The 18907-nt window shown below is 32.1% G+C and overlaps 2 protein-coding genes across 3 annotated transcripts; one reads left to right on the top strand and one right to left on the bottom strand.

The window, feature by feature from the left end:
- Nucleotides 1–1189: 1189 nt before the first annotated feature.
- Nucleotides 1190–7440, top strand: LOC11435634 (pyruvate kinase isozyme G, chloroplastic). 2 transcript variants are annotated; one of them, XM_003611404.4, is made up of 13 exons: nucleotides 1190–1441; nucleotides 1534–1809; nucleotides 1942–2107; nucleotides 2358–2492; nucleotides 2612–2722; nucleotides 2852–2940; nucleotides 3962–4024; nucleotides 5019–5194; nucleotides 5752–5854; nucleotides 6005–6153; nucleotides 6397–6505; nucleotides 6594–6695; nucleotides 7314–7440. In XM_003611404.4, the coding sequence occupies exons 1-13, from the start codon at nucleotides 1286–1288 to the stop codon at nucleotides 7326–7328; spliced, it is 1650 nt and encodes a 549-aa protein (XP_003611452.3). In that variant the 5' UTR covers nucleotides 1190–1285; the 3' UTR covers nucleotides 7329–7440. The 2 variants fall into 2 exon arrangements, with proteins under 2 accessions (XP_003611452.3, XP_039690201.1); XM_039834267.1 differs by lacking the exon at nucleotides 7314–7440 and having other exon boundaries at nucleotides 6594–6919.
- Nucleotides 7405–12927, bottom strand: LOC11436519 (protein NRT1/ PTR FAMILY 7.3). Its single transcript, XM_003611405.4, has 5 exons — nucleotides 12760–12927; nucleotides 12421–12553; nucleotides 9494–9711; nucleotides 8829–9391; nucleotides 7405–8615 (listed from the first exon to the last, which is right to left on the bottom strand). Exons 1-5 carry the CDS (start codon nucleotides 12790–12792, stop codon nucleotides 7745–7747), a joined length of 1818 nt encoding a protein of 605 aa, XP_003611453.1. The 5' UTR covers nucleotides 12793–12927; the 3' UTR covers nucleotides 7405–7744.
- Nucleotides 12928–18907: the final 5980 nt, after the last annotated feature.

Raw genomic sequence — 18907 nt, forward strand, 5'->3', positions numbered from 1 at the left:
AAGCTAAAATTGGAATTTTATGTGTGACAGTGATTGCCACGTCATCAAATTTATGATGTGGCAGTAATTAAGTGGAGAGAAATGATAAAATTTTAAATGATAAAATTTTGGAAGGGAAAATTGTCATAATTAATGAATACAAGAATCATTTTTTAAATGACCCCTATTTATAAGGACGAAACACATATAAAAGCCGTTTACTGATGAATATTGTACTTGCATATTTTTTCAGCACACAACAGTCCAATTTCGGAGGACTTTAATTTCATGGCCAAATTGATAACTTATTGATCTGTATTGAGTTATGCTAACAAACACAGTAAGAATCAAATACAAAGTAATGCTTAAACAATCCATTAAAATAATTTTATCTTGAAAATACAAATCAAATACAAAAGTAATAAATTCACAATTTTTATGCAAAAAATGTTTCTTTTGAATCCTTAAACAATACTCCCCGATCACATTATAAGCAAAAATTTATTTTTTAGGTTCGTTGAATACCTAATGTATTTGATCTATAAATACATTAAGTACACAATGAACTTAAAAAATAGTTATTTTGCTTATAAATGTGATCGGATGAGTACTTCCACCGTCCCATATTAAGTAATATAGTTGATTCTGTTACACATACCAATACACACACACACATATATATATATATATATATATATATATATATATATTTTATCTTTAATCATCTATTACATTTTTTTTTTAAATATAATATTTTAAAAATATTCATTGAGACGAATTCAAAAATATCTTATATGATACTCGCTCCGTCCTAATGACCCATTTGAAAATGTGCAACATCGATCTAACTTATTTTGACCATATTTTTCTATTAATATATAAAAATAAATAATATCATATAAAATATCGTTAGATGAGTACTTTCAAAATATCAATTTTTTATAATTTTTTTTAATAGATTAGTAAAGTTATTTAAGATCAAAATTGTGCATCTATATAGATGATAATGTCAACTGCGTCACTTAATATGGGACGGAAAAAATATTATTTATCTTTCTTTTTTGATGGTGACCGGGGTTTGACTCCCTTACCTTACATATTTTATGATAAGCTGAAGATGGTTAAAATATATTAAATCAAAATTGTACATTATCAAATAAATGATGTAATTAATGGGACGACGAGGAAATACATCAACAACACACACTCATGCGAAACTCCAAAACTCCTCTGCCACTCGTTGAGTCACACTGATAACAGTTGCATGGGTGAATAGAATATTTGGGTCATTCATTGATCAATCATCATGACAACTATTCATCTTTCTTCCACTACGTCTTCTCTCTTCAAATCTAATAATCTCAATAATCTCTCTTCCTCAAATTTCATCTCATTTCATTCTATTAAGCATCCATCCAAACGCGTCCCCCAAATAACCTCATCCAACCAGTCTCCCACTCTCGTAAGTATTAATTCACTATCTCTGACTCGGAGTTCAACTCATCTAAACTTATATATTTAAAATAAGACAAATTCAATTTTCTATTTGTTTAGGGAAATGATTACTACACAAACTCTTCTTCGCTTTATGGTACGTGGCGAACAGGGGAAGGATCAGATGAACGAACTAAAACGAAGATCGTGTGCACGATTGGTCCATCTACTAGCTCACGTGACATGATTTGGAAACTGGCTGAAACTGGAATGAATGTGGCGCGTTTGAACATGTCACACGGGGACCACACTTCCCATCAGAAAGCTATTGATTTTGTTAAACAATACAATTCTCAGTTTCAAGATAGAGTTATTTCCATCATGCTTGACACCAAGGTTAAATTATTCATTGCATTGCGTAATAAAGCAGAGACACCGAACACAACACCGACACTAAGATACTGATAGTTAAATGTATTGATGTAACATGCTAGGTATTGCGTGGTATTAACTAATTTTTATTTGCAGGGTCCTGAAGTTAGAAGTGGGGATGTGTCACAACCAATTTTACTCAAAGAGGGGCAAACATTCAATTTTACCATTAACAGGGGGGTTAGCACTCAAGATACTGTTAGTGTCAATTATGATGATTTTGTTAATGATGTCGAGGTTGGAGACGTTCTTCTAGTAGATGGTGAGTGTTTATGGTACTCTGCTTGTATTTGGATTTTTGAAATTAACCTCCATTATGTGTTTATAATTAAGTATTTTAGACTGATTTATTTAAGGGTAATGATTCAAATATAGAAATAAATTATTGGAATGTGTGCTTTTTATTTAGTCTTTTAACTTTTAAATGCATTGAATGCACAAAATTTTAGAGAACATTTCTTCTTTTAAATGTAATTTAAGAAGACTTTGATCTCTTCCCTTTGTTATGTTAGGAGGAATTATGTCTCTTGTTGTTAAGTCAAAGACAAAAGACTTGGTTAAATGTGAAGTTATTGACGGTGGAGAATTGAAATCTAGGCGTCATTTGAATGTTCGCGGAAAAAGTGCAACACTTCCTTCCATAACTGGTATAAATAATTCTATTGTATTTTCCGTTGATTGATTGCAGATAGACAATAGGTTTCAGCTACTTAATTGTATGCACTTGACAATTTTATGCTACTTTGCCATGTGTTTAACTTCACAGAAAAGGACTGGGAAGATATCAAGTTTGGGGTAGACAATGAAGTTGACTTCTATGCTGTTTCATTTGTTAAGGATGCTAGAGTGGTTTATGAGTTAAAAGAATATCTCAAAAGTAATTATGTTTTTGCTATCTAATTTCCATTTTATGCTTGTTTATCCCGTTGTGTGAATCTGGTATGCGCTTTTCTTATTTCTTGAGGCATTGATTCTTTTAAGAACTAATTTTATATCTTTTCCGTAGGACACAATGCTGATATACATGTGATTGTAAAAATTGAAAGTGCAGATTCCATACCAAATCTTCATTCCATACTTTCAGCTTCAGATGGGGTTAGTTCCTCATTGTTCAAATTATATATTGTATGCATATTTTAACCCCTTTTATTAAACATATAAAAACTGGAGTTAATTTTAGCTGTTCTATACATCAGTGTGCATCCTATGAACATAGTCCTCGATTAAGAAACTAAAAGCGAAACATTTCAAGTTTAAAATATCGGTGTCATTGTATAACACACAAATAGAAAAATATGAGTTTGATGTAAGTTGATCTGGCAGTCAATTTTATTTTTCAAGTTATGAGCAAGTCTCAGATTCTTACGGGGTGTTAGAAGAACATAACTACATCTTGAGCCTATGACTATAAACTACTATATTTTCCCCTTGTCTTAGTGTTGTGCATTCACGATATGTTTTGCTTCACAGCATGGTGCATTATATGGATGACGATCACTATCTTTCTTAACTTAGATAGCCATTTCGTGCAATCGAGTTATGGTGACAACTGTCTGATAATATCAGACACACTACTTGCATGGTTCATCCATCAAGTTGAATCATGGAAAATGGTGGGTTTTTGGTGCTTGTTTGTTTCTGCACCATTGCTGGCTGATAGTTTTTTTTCTTCTTCTTACAATATCAAAATGCAGCTAACTAGGTATACTGAAGATCTTATTAAGATTTAGAAAGTATATTGATGTGATTTCTACTTTAACATTCATAGTTGACCCTACTCATACAGATACCCAAAGATAACCACATTCTCTGTGCAGGCTTTGTAGTAGATTTCGATAGACTTGATAATGTACGAAACTGAATCTGTTAGAAAAATGCTAAATTAGGAAAATCTATTGCACATCTTTTAACCAAGTCTTGCTGAAAACTTCCCGTTACGGCTGATTTAACATTTGGTATACCCTGAATTGGCTTGAACCTTCTGACAGGTTTTCCAACACCCTCAGAGTTTGTATTTTGGAGAAAGCCATTAGTAATCATCTAATTGTATATACCAAAGTATTATATTTATTTGTGCGTAGCATCCAGTTTCATCTTTTGAGTTATATTTTCGTAGGCAATGGTTGCTCGTGGGGACCTTGGAGCTGAACTTCCGGTTGAAGAAGTTCCTCTACTGCAGGTAATCTATGCCGATGCTCAGAACATGATACATATGCCATTTTGGTGACATGTATGTAGGTTCTTTCATCAGATAATCTACAAAATAGGTTTGATAATCATTATTTTGGCACATTTGATTAGGGATGCAGTAGCTTCAGTCACTGAGAAAATCTATTAAAAATAGTAATTTAAGTAGATGTTCTAAATTTCACTCTGTAGTCTCCTCGGTCTCATTATAAGCGGCGTTTAAGGTAATGAGTATTTCTTAAGAAAATGATTATTAATATTGATTTCTATAGTAAAATAATATTTTAAGACAAAAATTAATATAGGAGTAGATAGGTGGACAGACTATTTATATAAATGAGGGTATTATTGAAAAAAGATAATAAATATTTGCTTTGATATTCTAAAGTGACTAAAAATTTGAGACGGAAAAATTGAGATGGAAAAATATTTCAAATATGGCACTCATAATAAACTGATGGAGTATCATATTGTTGTCTTTAATTGTGTACATCAATTTTGCGGAAACCCCTTCTCTGCTGCCTGTATAACTGTCACACTAAACGTTAACGATGGTCTAGAAAGCAGTGAACTAAACGATGGCCTTTCTCAACTGAGAGGTCTCACCTTTCATAGAAGGCGTAATAGAGCCTATAGAACAAAAGATTCAAATACATGTCTGTGTTTGTGGCTTTCTGTAATTTTGGAACCATAAAAAATGTTTATGAAGGAATTCATTGGATATCATTGGTTGTTTAGAGTTTCAATGTGATATGTGGATTCCATGTAAAATTTTACACGAACTAGATGGTGGAACTCTTACGAATAGGCTTTCAAACTTTTATTTCTGTTTCTCTGTTCTTGTAATAATTTTGCAATTTCAAGTCTGCATAAATGAGATTTTTCATTTAATAGCTGTTTTATATATCTTTTCACTGATATTTAGGACGTAGGACTATGTTTAACTCCATGTTCTATGTAGTTCAATCCCGTTTTTAATAAAACAGGAGGACATCATTAGAAGATGCCACAGAATGCAAAAGCCAGTTATTGTGGCAACAAATATGCTTGAAAGCATGATTATTCATCCCACACCAACTAGGGCGGAAGTCTCAGACATTGCAATTGCAGTAAGACAAGGGGCTGATGCTGTCATGCTTTCAGGAGAAACTGCACATGGAAAGTGTGTTTGCTATCCTCGGTGGCCATGGTTCCTTTTTTATTTTATCAGTTCAAACATGTTTTTAAATTTCATTTTTACTTCTTGTAATGCAAAAGATATACTATTTAGCTCATTTTAGATAAAAAAAGTGTCATTAGAGAAGAGAATGAAATAATAACAAGAATGTGATATAAAATATCCTCTAAGGGAAACAAACAAATATAAGGATAAATAGAATGGAACTTCAACTAAGCAAAGTTTGGGAATTTCTCTGCATGTCGAAAACGTGAATTTGTCTGAATCAACCTAGACATTTTAAAAAGTAAATAAATTACAATCTTAAATGATTTTTGGTGCTTTATGACTGCAGACTTACCTTGTTCTGGAGAACAATGCTTTCAGGAAAGAAAACTTCATAATGAAAATTAGTCATTTTGCGTCCTGTTATGGCTACAAAACCTAATTTGTCATCTTTTTTAACAGAACACGTCTTTGCTGATAAGTATGCATATAATGTATTTCTTTTCCAATATTTTTAATGTAATAAATTTATTTTAAAAGGATTACAACTGCTTCAGATATCCATTGAAATCTGTTAAGGTTATGCATGCGGTGGCTCTAAGGAATGAATCCAGTGTTTTAAGAAGTGATTCTTATCCAAATCATTTGAGCTTCCACAAGGTACTTAGTTAAAAAATAAGCCTCGTTGTGACTTACATATGTAGTTCTGAAATTCTATTTCACATGCTGCATAGCGTAGAGGATTTACCACCGTAGATTTGTTTGTTAATATCCTAAAACCTAATTAATCTGTGTTTACATTTTTGACAGAGCCATATGGGAGCAATGTTTGCCTTCCATGCAACAATTATGTCTAATACTCTGAATACTCCTATTATCGTGTTCACCAGAACTGGGTCCATGGCTATTCTTTTGAGTCATTATAGGCCCCACTCAACAATATTTGCATTCACAAATGAGTGAGTATTAGCAGCATGTATTTATTTATTTTTTATTTTTTATTATGTAGATCCTATATGCATCTAACCAGAAAAATAAACGTCAGCCGATGAAATTATGCATGCTGTACCTTTTGTCCTCACCATTGTTTAGGAGAAACAAACAGTACTTGTTATGGCTTGATCATATTATATTATCTTGAGGTAATAGGTGCTTAAGTCAACAATCTTTTGGATCTATAACTTCTTATTTCACTATTACAGAGGAAGGATTAAGCAGAGGTTGGGACTTTATCATAGTGTTATGCCTATATACATGCAATTTTCAAATGATGCTGAGGAGACCTTTGCTAGAGCTCTCAAATTACTATTGGTGAGTGACATCTCACCAATTGCATGCATCTTCCTTTTTTTGATGGATATTCTCTTAAATGTTGGTGAAAGTTTTCTTCATGCTGCAGATTAAAGGTCACTTAAACGAGGGACAATATGTTACCCTTGTTCAAAGCGGTGCACAACCAATCTGGCGTGAGGAATCCATTCACCACATACAAGTTCGCAAGGTTCATGGATAATATTGTTGTTTAAAGAGTCTTTCTTTCTCACGAGTGTGCAATAGCCTTTTCTTTTCCTCTCTCACTTGTAACTAAGTCTTGCTATGAATCATAGTTTTGATCGTTATTATGCATGTGAGACAACATGTTGAATAGTTTAGGAGCTTTTGTAATGCAAATAATGATTTGTTTATGAGAATTGACTATGGTTTTGATGAATTGTTTTTATTTTACCACCTATTTTCTGAAATACTTGTCATAATGATATTATTTTCTTCGATGAAACAAATTATCTGATCTATTTCTTTTTTTGAAACCATTTGGCATGGATTTTATTTGATACAATATTTCACTGTGACATAAAATTCAACCTATTTGCATTTTGATTATGCGTAAATTAATTCCACTTTTACTACGACAAATTCCTAGGTTGTATTGCTTACTGCTGGGGTAGTTTTGTTGTTACCTTTGAGTGCATTCAGTAAATTTCTTAAATCGTATGTTTATGTTGTCCTTTTTGTAAGTGATCTTGTACAAAACTTTTTTCTGTTATATATAGTGTAACCGGTATGATTTAGTGCCTTATTTTGTTCTTCCTAAGTGATCTTATGCAGAATTATTTGCCAGTCCACAATATTGTAGGATGGCATTAGGTATGTTGCTGCCAATTCGGATTTCTTTGGTTTGATTGTACCAAACATTAAGGAGACATCACATGTTGGAAATCCAAACAGCATATTTAACTCAATATTTATCAATGGAACTTACAAATGGGATAGAAGGGAAGTTTCTTGGGACCCTAAAACAGTCGCCGTCTCATTGAGGTTTAGCTAACACAACTGGGCTTGAAGAACATAAACTGAAAATCAGAAGGTGTCCTAATTACGAATTAAAGTTGCTAGAGAATCGGAGACTCGTGTAAGAAGGGCTTCACTTTCTGCAAACCTGCAATGCATTTCTTCCAATAGAAGATAAAAGCAAGATTATTTCTACCGGTTTCTACTGGTTGCTCCTTCATTCTCTTATTAGCATTGCCTTTGAATCATGTTCCTTGCAAATTAGACTTTGAAGCTACCTGGCTCATCATTCTCTTTGCGTTTCTCGCCCAGCTGTATACTCTTGTACCACTTTGCACATGCAATATAGGCAATTAAGTCCATCGATGTCAAGGCGGCTAAGAGGAAGTAAAACCTATCTAGGTGACCTTTATTGAGGTTTACTGGGATCCACCCCGGCATGTGATCCTCCGTAGAGATCTTCATAACTACACTGACAAGTAAGCTACTTACATAGTTGCCAAGGGAAATGGATGTCATGCAAAGTGCACTTCCGAAACTCTTTAAGCCATCAGGTGTTTGAGCATTGAAGAACTCTAACTGCCCTACATACATAAACACCTCAGAAGCTCCTATAAGTGCATACTGAGGGATTTGCCAGAAGATGCTTAAAGTACTCGAGCCTTTGCAGTGGCGGCAGTCTTGGTCTGCATGCTTAAGTCTATAAGATTCAACTATTCCAGCTGAAACCATTGCTATTACAGCTATAACAAGTCCAACTCCCATTCTCTGAAGCTCCGTAAGTCCCTTTGAATCAGACTTTTTAAGTTTTCCCACAAATGGATCGAGAATTCGACGATAGAAGAAAATAAAAACAGCTACGCTGATGATATCAAAGCAAGACATGCTAGCTGGTGGTACTCTGAAATTGTAAACAGTGGTTTTCATGGCATCACCTTGCTCCACAAAAAGAGAAGCCATTTGTGTGAAAACCACAGAGTATATTATGGTGCAGAGCCAAATCGGAAGGAGTCTCAGTATGCACTTCACTTCTTCAACTTGACTTACAGGACAGAGACGCCATGGGTTGGAACAGGTGCCTTTCTGGTTATCATGATCTCTTGAAGATATAATCGCTGCTCTATCCAAGAACCTTCATCACAAAATAAAAAAAATGGAAAATTTATCAAATCATTTTAGTTCAGTAGGATCTAGAATGGGCGATAATGCTGAAAAAAGTTATTTTGTTCACAATGTAGCAAAATTAGCTAAATAATATTGGAGAACTGTTTCATGCTCGCAGCCTCGGCTATATGCACATAAGAAAGTATTGTGGTTTCAGCTGAAGGTAGCTTCTATCACTTACTTGAACCCGTGTGTGTGGAGGATTTTTCTGTTCACATCGGTAGAAGACTCCTTTGTATCCATGTTGTACAAGTCGTCTCCATTTGATGGCATTTCAACTTTAACTTTCCTTGATGCAGCAACAAGGACTTGGCAGAACCTGGCAAGAGGGTTGCCACTGGGCTTGAAATGTCGGTACTTTGGAGTGCCAACAAGAAACAGTATCAGTGCGATAAAGGCACAGCCTGCAGACAGCCAGAAGCCAAGAGCCCACATTCCTTCATCCTCGAAATAGACGAGAATGGTGTTTGAAAAGAGTTGCCCAAAGTTCAAAGCTAGGTAGAAGTAGCTAAAGAAGGCCACTTTATTGTGACCCTCCTTTGAGTGCTCCTCGTCAAACTGATCAGCCCCGAACGTGGCAATATTCGGTTGGTATCCTCCATTCCCCAAGGCAATGAGATAGATCGAGAGATAGAACATCCCCATCTCCCAACTTGAATGTTTTCCACATTGAATTGATTCATTCCCACAACCTTTAGGTTTAATCAAGAAGAGGTACGATGACAGCGATAAGGACATCAGACCCTGTCATATTTATCAAAGCCAAAAGATTTTTTGATCAGTCAATGACATAATGTAGCAGCTAAAAATAAAAGCGTGGAGATGAAACTGAGAGGCGTTACTTACAATTACAAAAATGACCTGAAAGACAGCACATGTTTTATATCTTCCCCAATAAGAGTCACTTAGGAAAGCTCCCACTAGAGAGAAGATGTAAACAGTTCCAGTCCATTTGCTCACGTTGTTGGCGGCTTCTGCATTATTTTGTCCTACCACCCTTGTCAGGAATACCACTAGGTTCACTCCAATCCCAAAGAATGCCAGAGTTGCCAGACATTGGTTCACTGATCCATACAATCAGAATTACAAAATAATCAGCATTAGCAGCCACCGTTTTGTTATGTGTTTTTTTTTTTTTTTTTTTTTTTTACGTCTTATATATATATATATATATATATATATATATGTTGTTATGGATTCTGTTTTTGTAGCATCTGTATTAGGCTCTTCTTGCAGACTGAAAGAATTTTGCACAAGGCAGCACAATTCACTTAAGATGATTTACTAAATTTGAAAAGAAAAAACAATATTGATAGTATTCATATTATGTTATCTATATGCATGGTTTAGCTAAGTTAAATTTGTCGATCCTAATCAGCCATCACAACCATTCTTTAAAGGGTTGTCTATTTTGTCACCACCCTACATATGCACACACAAGATATTGCAACAAGTTTATTTTATAATATATTGTTAGGTTACTTAGGTATGATTAGGTTTCCTTTATTATAAAAGCACAGTAAACACCATCTTATTAATGGTTTCAGAGGCTGATAACACTTCGGAAAACAGGTTTAGTGGAAAGAAATCATTCTTTAAATTAAATAAGTATTTTAACTACTTTTTTCCAAAAGGATTATTGATTTTCATGCCATGAATATTATATATTACTTTCATATCATGTAGCATGAAGACACTTTTGTATATGGTCCATTCTTTTTTAGTACCAGTATATAAGAGAAAATTTATTCTATATAACTCAAAGCATAAATTATATCATTTTGAATTTTATTTTATGTAAATAAAAGATATTTTATTTCCCTTCAAAAAAAAAAAAAAGATATTTTATTTTAATATTTTGCACAGACAAAAATCGATATTAATTTTGCAACAACGTTTTCTAGATATCAATCACGTAATATACACTATATCATTCATTTGTTCACATTCTTTCTCTCAGCACCAAACTAACTTACACGAAACAACCTAAAGAAGATCATAGATAGTTATATGATTGTGATAGCATGCATCGTGCATTAATCAACTAACCCTCAATAACTATAGGTAGTTAGTAAATCGTGATCCTTTTGTAGGGTAATTACCAATTTACACTTCCATTTTGGGTTAATTATTACTCATTCTAGTCATTTTATAAGAGATAAATGAGTCAATTTATTGTATTTGGTCAGCATTTTGAATAAAATACATCATCAACTTTAATTGACCTAGATGGTCATTTGGTTACATGTCTATTGTCCATGACACATGTCATCCACCCAAGTAGTGCAAAATCTTATCACTGGTTACGTGTCTGTCATAAACGTATTTCTATGAATTGCATGCTTCTTTTCTGCATTTTGTCTTTTTTTAGTTACCTTAGTTCCCGATCTCTTGTCTTTTGTTGAGGACAGCCAAAAGCCTCTATGACTATGAATGAATATTCACAAAACTCTTTTCCTTTTCTTTTTTTTAATTTTTATTTTTAATAAAATTTTCCTTTTTTACACCATAAAAAAGTAAATCAATCATAATCCTCATGATAAATATATACATCTAAAATCACATACAACTACTTATAAAATTAAGTATCTATAATTAATTGTAATCTGTTTCCTTAAAAAAAATGAATGTAACACTTTTTATATATATACAATATATCAAAATTACTTGTTTTACAAGTAAGCAATTAAACTCAAGGTTAATGAGATTCATAAAAAGACGAATTGTTTAAGTAAAACAATTTCGATTAGATATTATTTATCTTCCCGTCAAACTTTAGATTATAATGTCCTTCCCTTAAAAATGGATGGTTAACAAACATCAATTTTTTTTTACTTATTTTATTATATATATTCAAATATTTATTTACTCCCACAATAATTCTTTAACATTTTTTTCTTATATTCCCCAAATAAGTAAGTGTCAAGCAATGAGTTTAAGCATGTGAATTCGGTGGATAAAGTAGAATTAGCTGGCACTGGCATACTCTTCCTCCCAAGTTTGCATGCAACAAAGCTGACAAAAATGTTACTTTGAATTATGTATGCCAAATGGAAAACGTTCCAAAACTTTGGTTTTTCCTTTTATACATAAAACTGATAAGCTTGAAAAAGTTGCAACAACACAACACAAAAAGTAACTTCACCTTTCATTTACTACTCCTTATGATAAGCTATCTAAAATTACATGCAAACGATATAAACACAACCGAGTCATTCATGAATTTATAATTAACCTTTTTTGTTTTTTTTCAACTAACGACGAGGTTTCTCAAACCTCTACGCCACCAACACCAACACCTTTCTCCAGCTATCATAAACTATACGTATACGCAATCATATACATATATGTATTTGCATGTGTATTTTTTTCCTCAAATTCCCGGGAATCAATAAGCTTTAAGAACAAGATCATTGACAACTTATACTACTAATGTATATATATCTCTTATTGATAAAGATTTATTGTTTTTTTTTTTTGTAAGAAAAGTGGAACATGTGTTACATATATGTATTATTTGCATTATATGGAAACAAGCATTTTTGTTTTTGTAATTAATTTGAGTAAGCGCAGTTCAAATGATAAAAAGTTGCGAGACATTTGATATGTAGAAGCGCAAATTCTAATCAACAATGTTCAAGTTCTTCACATTTAGTGTGTGTGAGTTTAGTTACCGAACTATTTGCCAATAAAAGAATACAAAATATATAGTAAAATAAAGTTAATATGCTAAAATAAAAACTTTGCAATTTATATATGTTTGTGGAGCTTACAGAGTATAATGGTTCCAGCTGACCATCTTCCAGATTTGGCTCTTATTGCAGGACGGCCATTGAAATCAACACTTCCATCTAGAGTCAACTCTTCTGATTCTGATTCAAAATCTGTTTCTTCCTTGAACTTGTTCTGCAGAGTTTTGAAAATAAAAAAAAAAAAATAATTACATTTTTAGTGTTTATTTATTTATACATAACTTATATTCATTGTTGATGAGACTGATATGTGCATGCTCAAAATATGTATTTAGTGATCAAACAAAGTATTTAATGAGGAATAAATAAATATATAATGTACATATTTGGTAATGTAATTTTTATTTTATTTATACTAACCTCTTTAGAGACTTCTAACTCTAAGCAAGACATTGTTGAAATCAAAGATGTTGAGATTGAGATTATGGGTTTGAAACAAATTAAAAGTTGAGGGTAGTTTACTCTAGCAGAGGAAAGTGAAGGGTGAAGAGAAGAACAAAAGTTGTTACACAAAGACAATTTAAGGTGGAGAGTGTGGGAGTGATATTGAATAAATAGAGGAAGGGTGTGTGGAATGAACGGTGTAGATTTAAGTGTCCACATGGCATAATCATCCAAAAGGACCTAAACTGCGTGACAAAGCAAGATTTGATAAATATCATCAATCGAGGTTGAATGAAATAGTAGGTATTTAGGTTGTGTGTTAAATTAGTAAGGATTTCTTATAATTTTATTTTATGAATTTTAGTATATTAATAGATGTATTCATCAACAAGGTGTGAGTTTATGGATTAAAGTTTGACACTGTAGTCTCAAGAAAGAAAGTTTAATTTCTCACAAGAGTTGTAAAATTGATATTAATTAACTATCAATCCACCTAACAAAACAAAAATCAAAATTTAGTATTAGTCACGTCTAAACGGTGGATGTTTCACCTATTGTAATTATAGAAGAAACCTTTAATTTTAGATTTGATTTAAGACAAAATTATCAAAAGTTTCACCAAATTCATAAGAGAACTTCGAAGATGTCTTTATTACCAAAAACAACATGATTACATCTCTTTTAAATAACTCACCATCTAACTATCTATATCGCATGAAAACACTTCACTTTTTCTTTTCCCATAAGAAACCAAATCAATAAATTGAGTAGCATAAGTAGAATTGTAGACTTACAAAAACATAACTAATGCTTAATTAAGACAAAACATCCGACCATAACTTACAATATACATGACAATAAAAAAATAAATGTTTATACGTTTAATTTATGATACATCCTTCTACGCACTTCTGATGCCTAGTCAAGCATGGATTGATTGAAATTGTTTGTGCATGCATTTTTCAATAAAATGTATAATTTTGCGGTTAAATAAATAACATATGAATGAAAGAATATTTAATCTTTAAAAGAGAAAGTTTAGTTTTTTTCTTGATAAATTTTATATATAATCAAGAAAACATAGTAACACCAAGAACAAGACCTTTCCCTCACAAAAAAAAAAAAAACAAGAAAAAACCTATAATTTCAATCCACGAAAACAATATGCATATTTGTCTCTTACTGTTGGATATTAGTTCGATCTTGACAGTTTTCAAGCACTTATTTTAAATGCATTCCAAATTGGCACACCCACTTTAACAAATTAAAGCGAAAAATTGAACCATTTTAAATATAAAAAGTTTGTTTACGTCTGCCTTATCATATACGATAAAGAACTAAAAAGAAAATTCTTCGATAGAGTATAATACAATAATGTAATAGTAGTAAAATAAAAAAAATAAAAGCAATTGGATTGTTTAAATAATGAATAAAAGTGTTTAATAGCTCTTCATTTATATTTGTTTAAAAAACTCTGCACATTTACGGTTTAAAAATACTTTACACATGAGTCTAATTATATATCATTGTGTGCACTACTAGAAAAATTAAATTTAGAGAGGGTACAAATTTGTCATTGAAGCTGAAGAATTATCTAACAAATGAATTTAATGGTAAGAGAAATGCTAACAACTTTCACTTTTGAACCCTCTTTTTAACATTCACTTTTTTATTGGATTAAATTATTGTGTGTCCCATCATTTTGTGTGGGTTCTATTTTCAAAATGTAGATACACAATGATTTATACCAATAAAAGAGAACATATTAGAGAGAATGTTCAAAAGAGAGTGTTGCTAGCACTACTCTTAGCGGCAGATTAAGCGATACATTTGAGTTTGTGACGATAATGGGCGCCTTGCATAGCGACGTGTATGCAATAATAGCATTAGCACAAAGAAAAATGTTAGGAACATACTCTTTTTAACACTTTCTTATTGGATGAAAACTACGCGGGTCTCACCACTTTATGTAAGGTCCATTTCTAAAATGTGATATCCACATAGATTTCACCAAATAAAAGAGAGAGTGTTACAAAAAGAAACGTCCATAACACCCTCTTTGCACAAATATTTACGTAGTTGTTTACGTAAACCCTTATAAATAAATAATAGGGAAATGCTAACATGTATCATAATCTTTAAAAAAAAAAAAGTGTCATAAGGACACATGTTAAGATGCTAAAGATGAAAATTATAAATAATAATATCGATCAAATATTAATTAATGATTAGTAATATTTATTGAATTTTTATGCCCCAGATAATTGGACTGGGACCTTGTCGTCTAAGTGCCTGTTTGTTTGAGCGGTGACCCACCGCTACAGTACGTTTTCACCCATTTTCACCGTGATAATGAAAAGTTATTAGTTATAGCTTCTTATCGAACGTGATTGTTGGCCGTGATATTGTTAATTTCCAAACACATGCTAAAATGCTTGAGTACTATATATGATAAGATAATTAAGGTTAGCCCAATAAACTTGTCAACTGCCGGTATTCTATCCATATACATCAAACTAAACTCTAATTCATACTACTAAGTACTAAGGAAGGAGTTAATAAGTTTCACAAAATAATAAATTATTTTGGAGAATTTAAGTTTGATTTTTTGATGAAATAATTCTTAATCAGACTTTACTTACTTTTGACTGAACTTTTGATTAATTACTAGAGTCACCTTTTCCTAAAAATCAGAGTATTAACAACAAAAACTCTTATCCATATACGACTTCTTTTTTTTCCTACTTAATTTTGAGTAATATGAATTCCAACCTACCCTTAAAAAGAAAAGATCAAAAGATGAAGAATTCCAACTAGCTAATTAACGTACGTTTAAAAGTTAATAATTTCTTATCACGTGTTCAAATTTTTATATACATGTATTGAACACTAAATCCAATATTTAGCACTAAATATTCGATTGGATCAAAAGTATGTCTCTAGATATAATTAACCTTTTCAATTCAACGTCTCTAAGCTCACAATCGAGTTGTCTTTTCAATTGAGCATTTATATTACCAACTTGCATGATTAGTATTTGTGAGGCTCTTGCTAGCTACTTTAACAAAACTGATCCAACATATTTATAAGATTAAATTTGTTTTATATGCTGATTCTGATTTTCTATTCTCTCACGTTATCTTTAAACTGCAATTAATGATTAGGCATTGCTTTGAGCATAAAATTTAAGTAAACCCGGCCTGGAAGTAATTAACAAGCCGTAATATGAGGTGTTTAAAATTTGATCGTAAAAAAACAAGATGGATTCCATAAAAATAAAAATAAAAATAAAAACAAAAACAAGATGGACAATATATTTTATCAGATACAATATGAGAGGCCTTTTGTTTAGGAATCTGAGAGATAATTTATAGGGAATTGCTTCATCTCACGAGAGAATAAGATCCCTGCAAAATATGTCTCGTACGTTTGGTTCTTGTAATTTTTTTTCTTCAATTTTTCGTCTTCAGTTTTTTAAAAAAGTTCCTGGACCTATTAACCTTAATTTCCATTTTTTTAAATTGATTTTTTATTAATAGGAATGCCACATTAGATGCTAAGTGGCCACTTATACACAATCAGCGTGCACCACGTTAGCATCAGAGTGCCACGTTGCAGCTTCAATGGGCCCAAGGATTTTTTAAAAAAACAAAAAAATTTGTAAGGACGAAAAACAACATTTTTTTTTAGGTTTAAATGTGTCATTGGTCCCTTCACTTTCATCAGAATTTGGTATTGGTCCCTGCACTTTTTTTTGTTTGGCATTGGTCCATGTACTTTGTAAAAATATTGGTATTGATCCCTCTATTAACTTTCTGTTAAAAAAAACACAAAACTAACGGAGTGCCACGGGGCCCAATCATTTCACGCTACGTGGCACCAATATCAATATTTTTCAAAGTGCAGGGACCAATACCAATATTTTTACAAAGTGCAGGGTCCAATACCAATACTTTTGTGTTTTTTTAACATAAAGTTAACAGAGGGACCAATATCAATATTTTCACAAAGTGCAGGGACCAATTCCAAACAAAAAAAAGTGTAGGGATCAATGCCAAAATCTGATGAAAGTGCAGGGACTAAAGGCATATTTAAGCCTTTTTTTTACAAGGACCAAAATCCAACCAAGGCATATTTGCAACGGAGGGGAGTGTATATTTTAACATAAGAAGGGATGAGAGTGTAATTCAAGCTTCTCATAAGGGATGGATGTGTAATTTACTAAAAAATGTAAGGGTGTGAGAGAAAATAAAAAAATCTAGTTTGTTAAATTTTAAGAGACTAAATTGATACTTTTTTTAATTTTGTATGTCGACATCACTCGCTGGAAATGGAAGGACGTGGGAGAAAATGGAAGCATGAAACGACATCCAGGAAAGCAAAATAGAAGGATTTTTGTTTAGGGTTTTCAATTTCACAAACCATTCTTTGTTTATGCATTAAACAGTAAATTATTCCTTTTTTTGTGTTAAACACGATCATTCATTCTCTTATTGTGAAACAGTTCAATTTTTTTGTATATCTTGATTTTATTTTAATAAGATATTCATTAAAAGATTTGAACCAACTTGTTTCACCGCGGGTTTCACCAGTTCGACCATAGAACCGCTCGAGTTTCTCCGATTTACTTGCATACCTAGTTCGATGAGCTGGCTAACCAATGAACCCCTTTGTTTCCCATTTCAACCGGCCATACTTGTTGGTCCAAGTTTTAAAACATCAGCTTTATGAATTTGTCTATATATTTTTTTTTTAAATCTTGGAATAATTTTAATGAGCTTATCTAATTGATTTGGAGATCAAATGTATCACCACAACGCTCATAAAAAAAAAAAAAAAAAAAACACAATTCATCCATGTAACTGTTAATCCTTTCAAATAGACCCTGCAATATAATTACTAATCATTATTAATTTGGTCTCTAAGATCGTTTTCTTAAAACGATTTACATATTTAACCCTAATCACATATAGGCTTGATTTTTCATTTGCAAAGTATTTCACCCACTACATTAATGCATTATAGTGGTTAAAAGATATAAAATTGTTGCATCGGTAAAAATTCAATTCGAATCCAAAACATCTAGTTAAACTTGAAAAAGAAAAACCAGAAAATCTTATCCTAGGCAAGTTTCAATTTGGATTCTCTATATCCTCTTTTTGTCTTGTTATTGATGTACAATTTCATTATACAACCAACCTTAATCACGTTATATGAGCCATTTATATGTTGGTTATTTTTGTTATATAAATCAATATGTATATGTCATTGAATCTACATTTAGCATTCATTGGGTTCCAGGGAACTCTATTGGCTATGTCCTAATCAGAAATCATTATTGTGAAAGTAGTCAAATTTAAAATTAAGAAGCTCATTTCATGGAATGCAACTGTTAATTAGCACGACCTAATGAGTTTCAATATCCCCCTTTTGCCGCAGATGAAAAAAGTGTAATAGAGAGAGTTGAGAAGAGTACGACGACCCTTCACATAATGTTTGGGGTGCAACGTAAATTGGTGGGTGGGTGGGTGTCACAAAGGTTAACACTTTCTTACACTATCGTTTTTAGTGGTATTGGCTTTTCTTAACCCTTATAATTTTGGGAGGCTAAGTTAATACAAAATTATACTCTAACGGGGTTCCATAAGTGGGCTGTGAGATTCAACCATCAAATTAGTCTCTTTTTAAATTGCATACCGAGTTTTTAAAAGAAGATAAAGAAATTAATTTTATTAAAGAAAGTCTGACAATAAATAAAAAGTCAAGACTGCTGAAATATAAGATGAAGTCTTTAGTCGTTATGTAATCTGAATTATGAAGAACACGTTTAGCTAAATAATGAGCAGTTTGGTTGGTCTCAGTCTAAAATATACAAAATTTAAACTATGAAAGCAAACATTAAAATCAATACACTACTCAATAGATATGACATAGGTGGAAGATTGTTGATGAACATTCAATCTCAATACTACATTAGAAGCATCTGATTCTGCTATAAGATTCAGAAAAGAGATATCTACTGTTAATTTCAAACCATTCTGCATGACTAAAGCTTCTGCTATCTCTAAATCTGATAATAAAAAAAACTTGCCGGCAACTAGCACAAATGACAACATCTTCATTA

Source organism: Medicago truncatula, chromosome 5 (assembly GCF_003473485.1).
Source record: "Medicago truncatula cultivar Jemalong A17 chromosome 5, MtrunA17r5.0-ANR, whole genome shotgun sequence".
Taxonomy (NCBI): Eukaryota; Viridiplantae; Streptophyta; class Magnoliopsida; order Fabales; family Fabaceae; genus Medicago; species Medicago truncatula.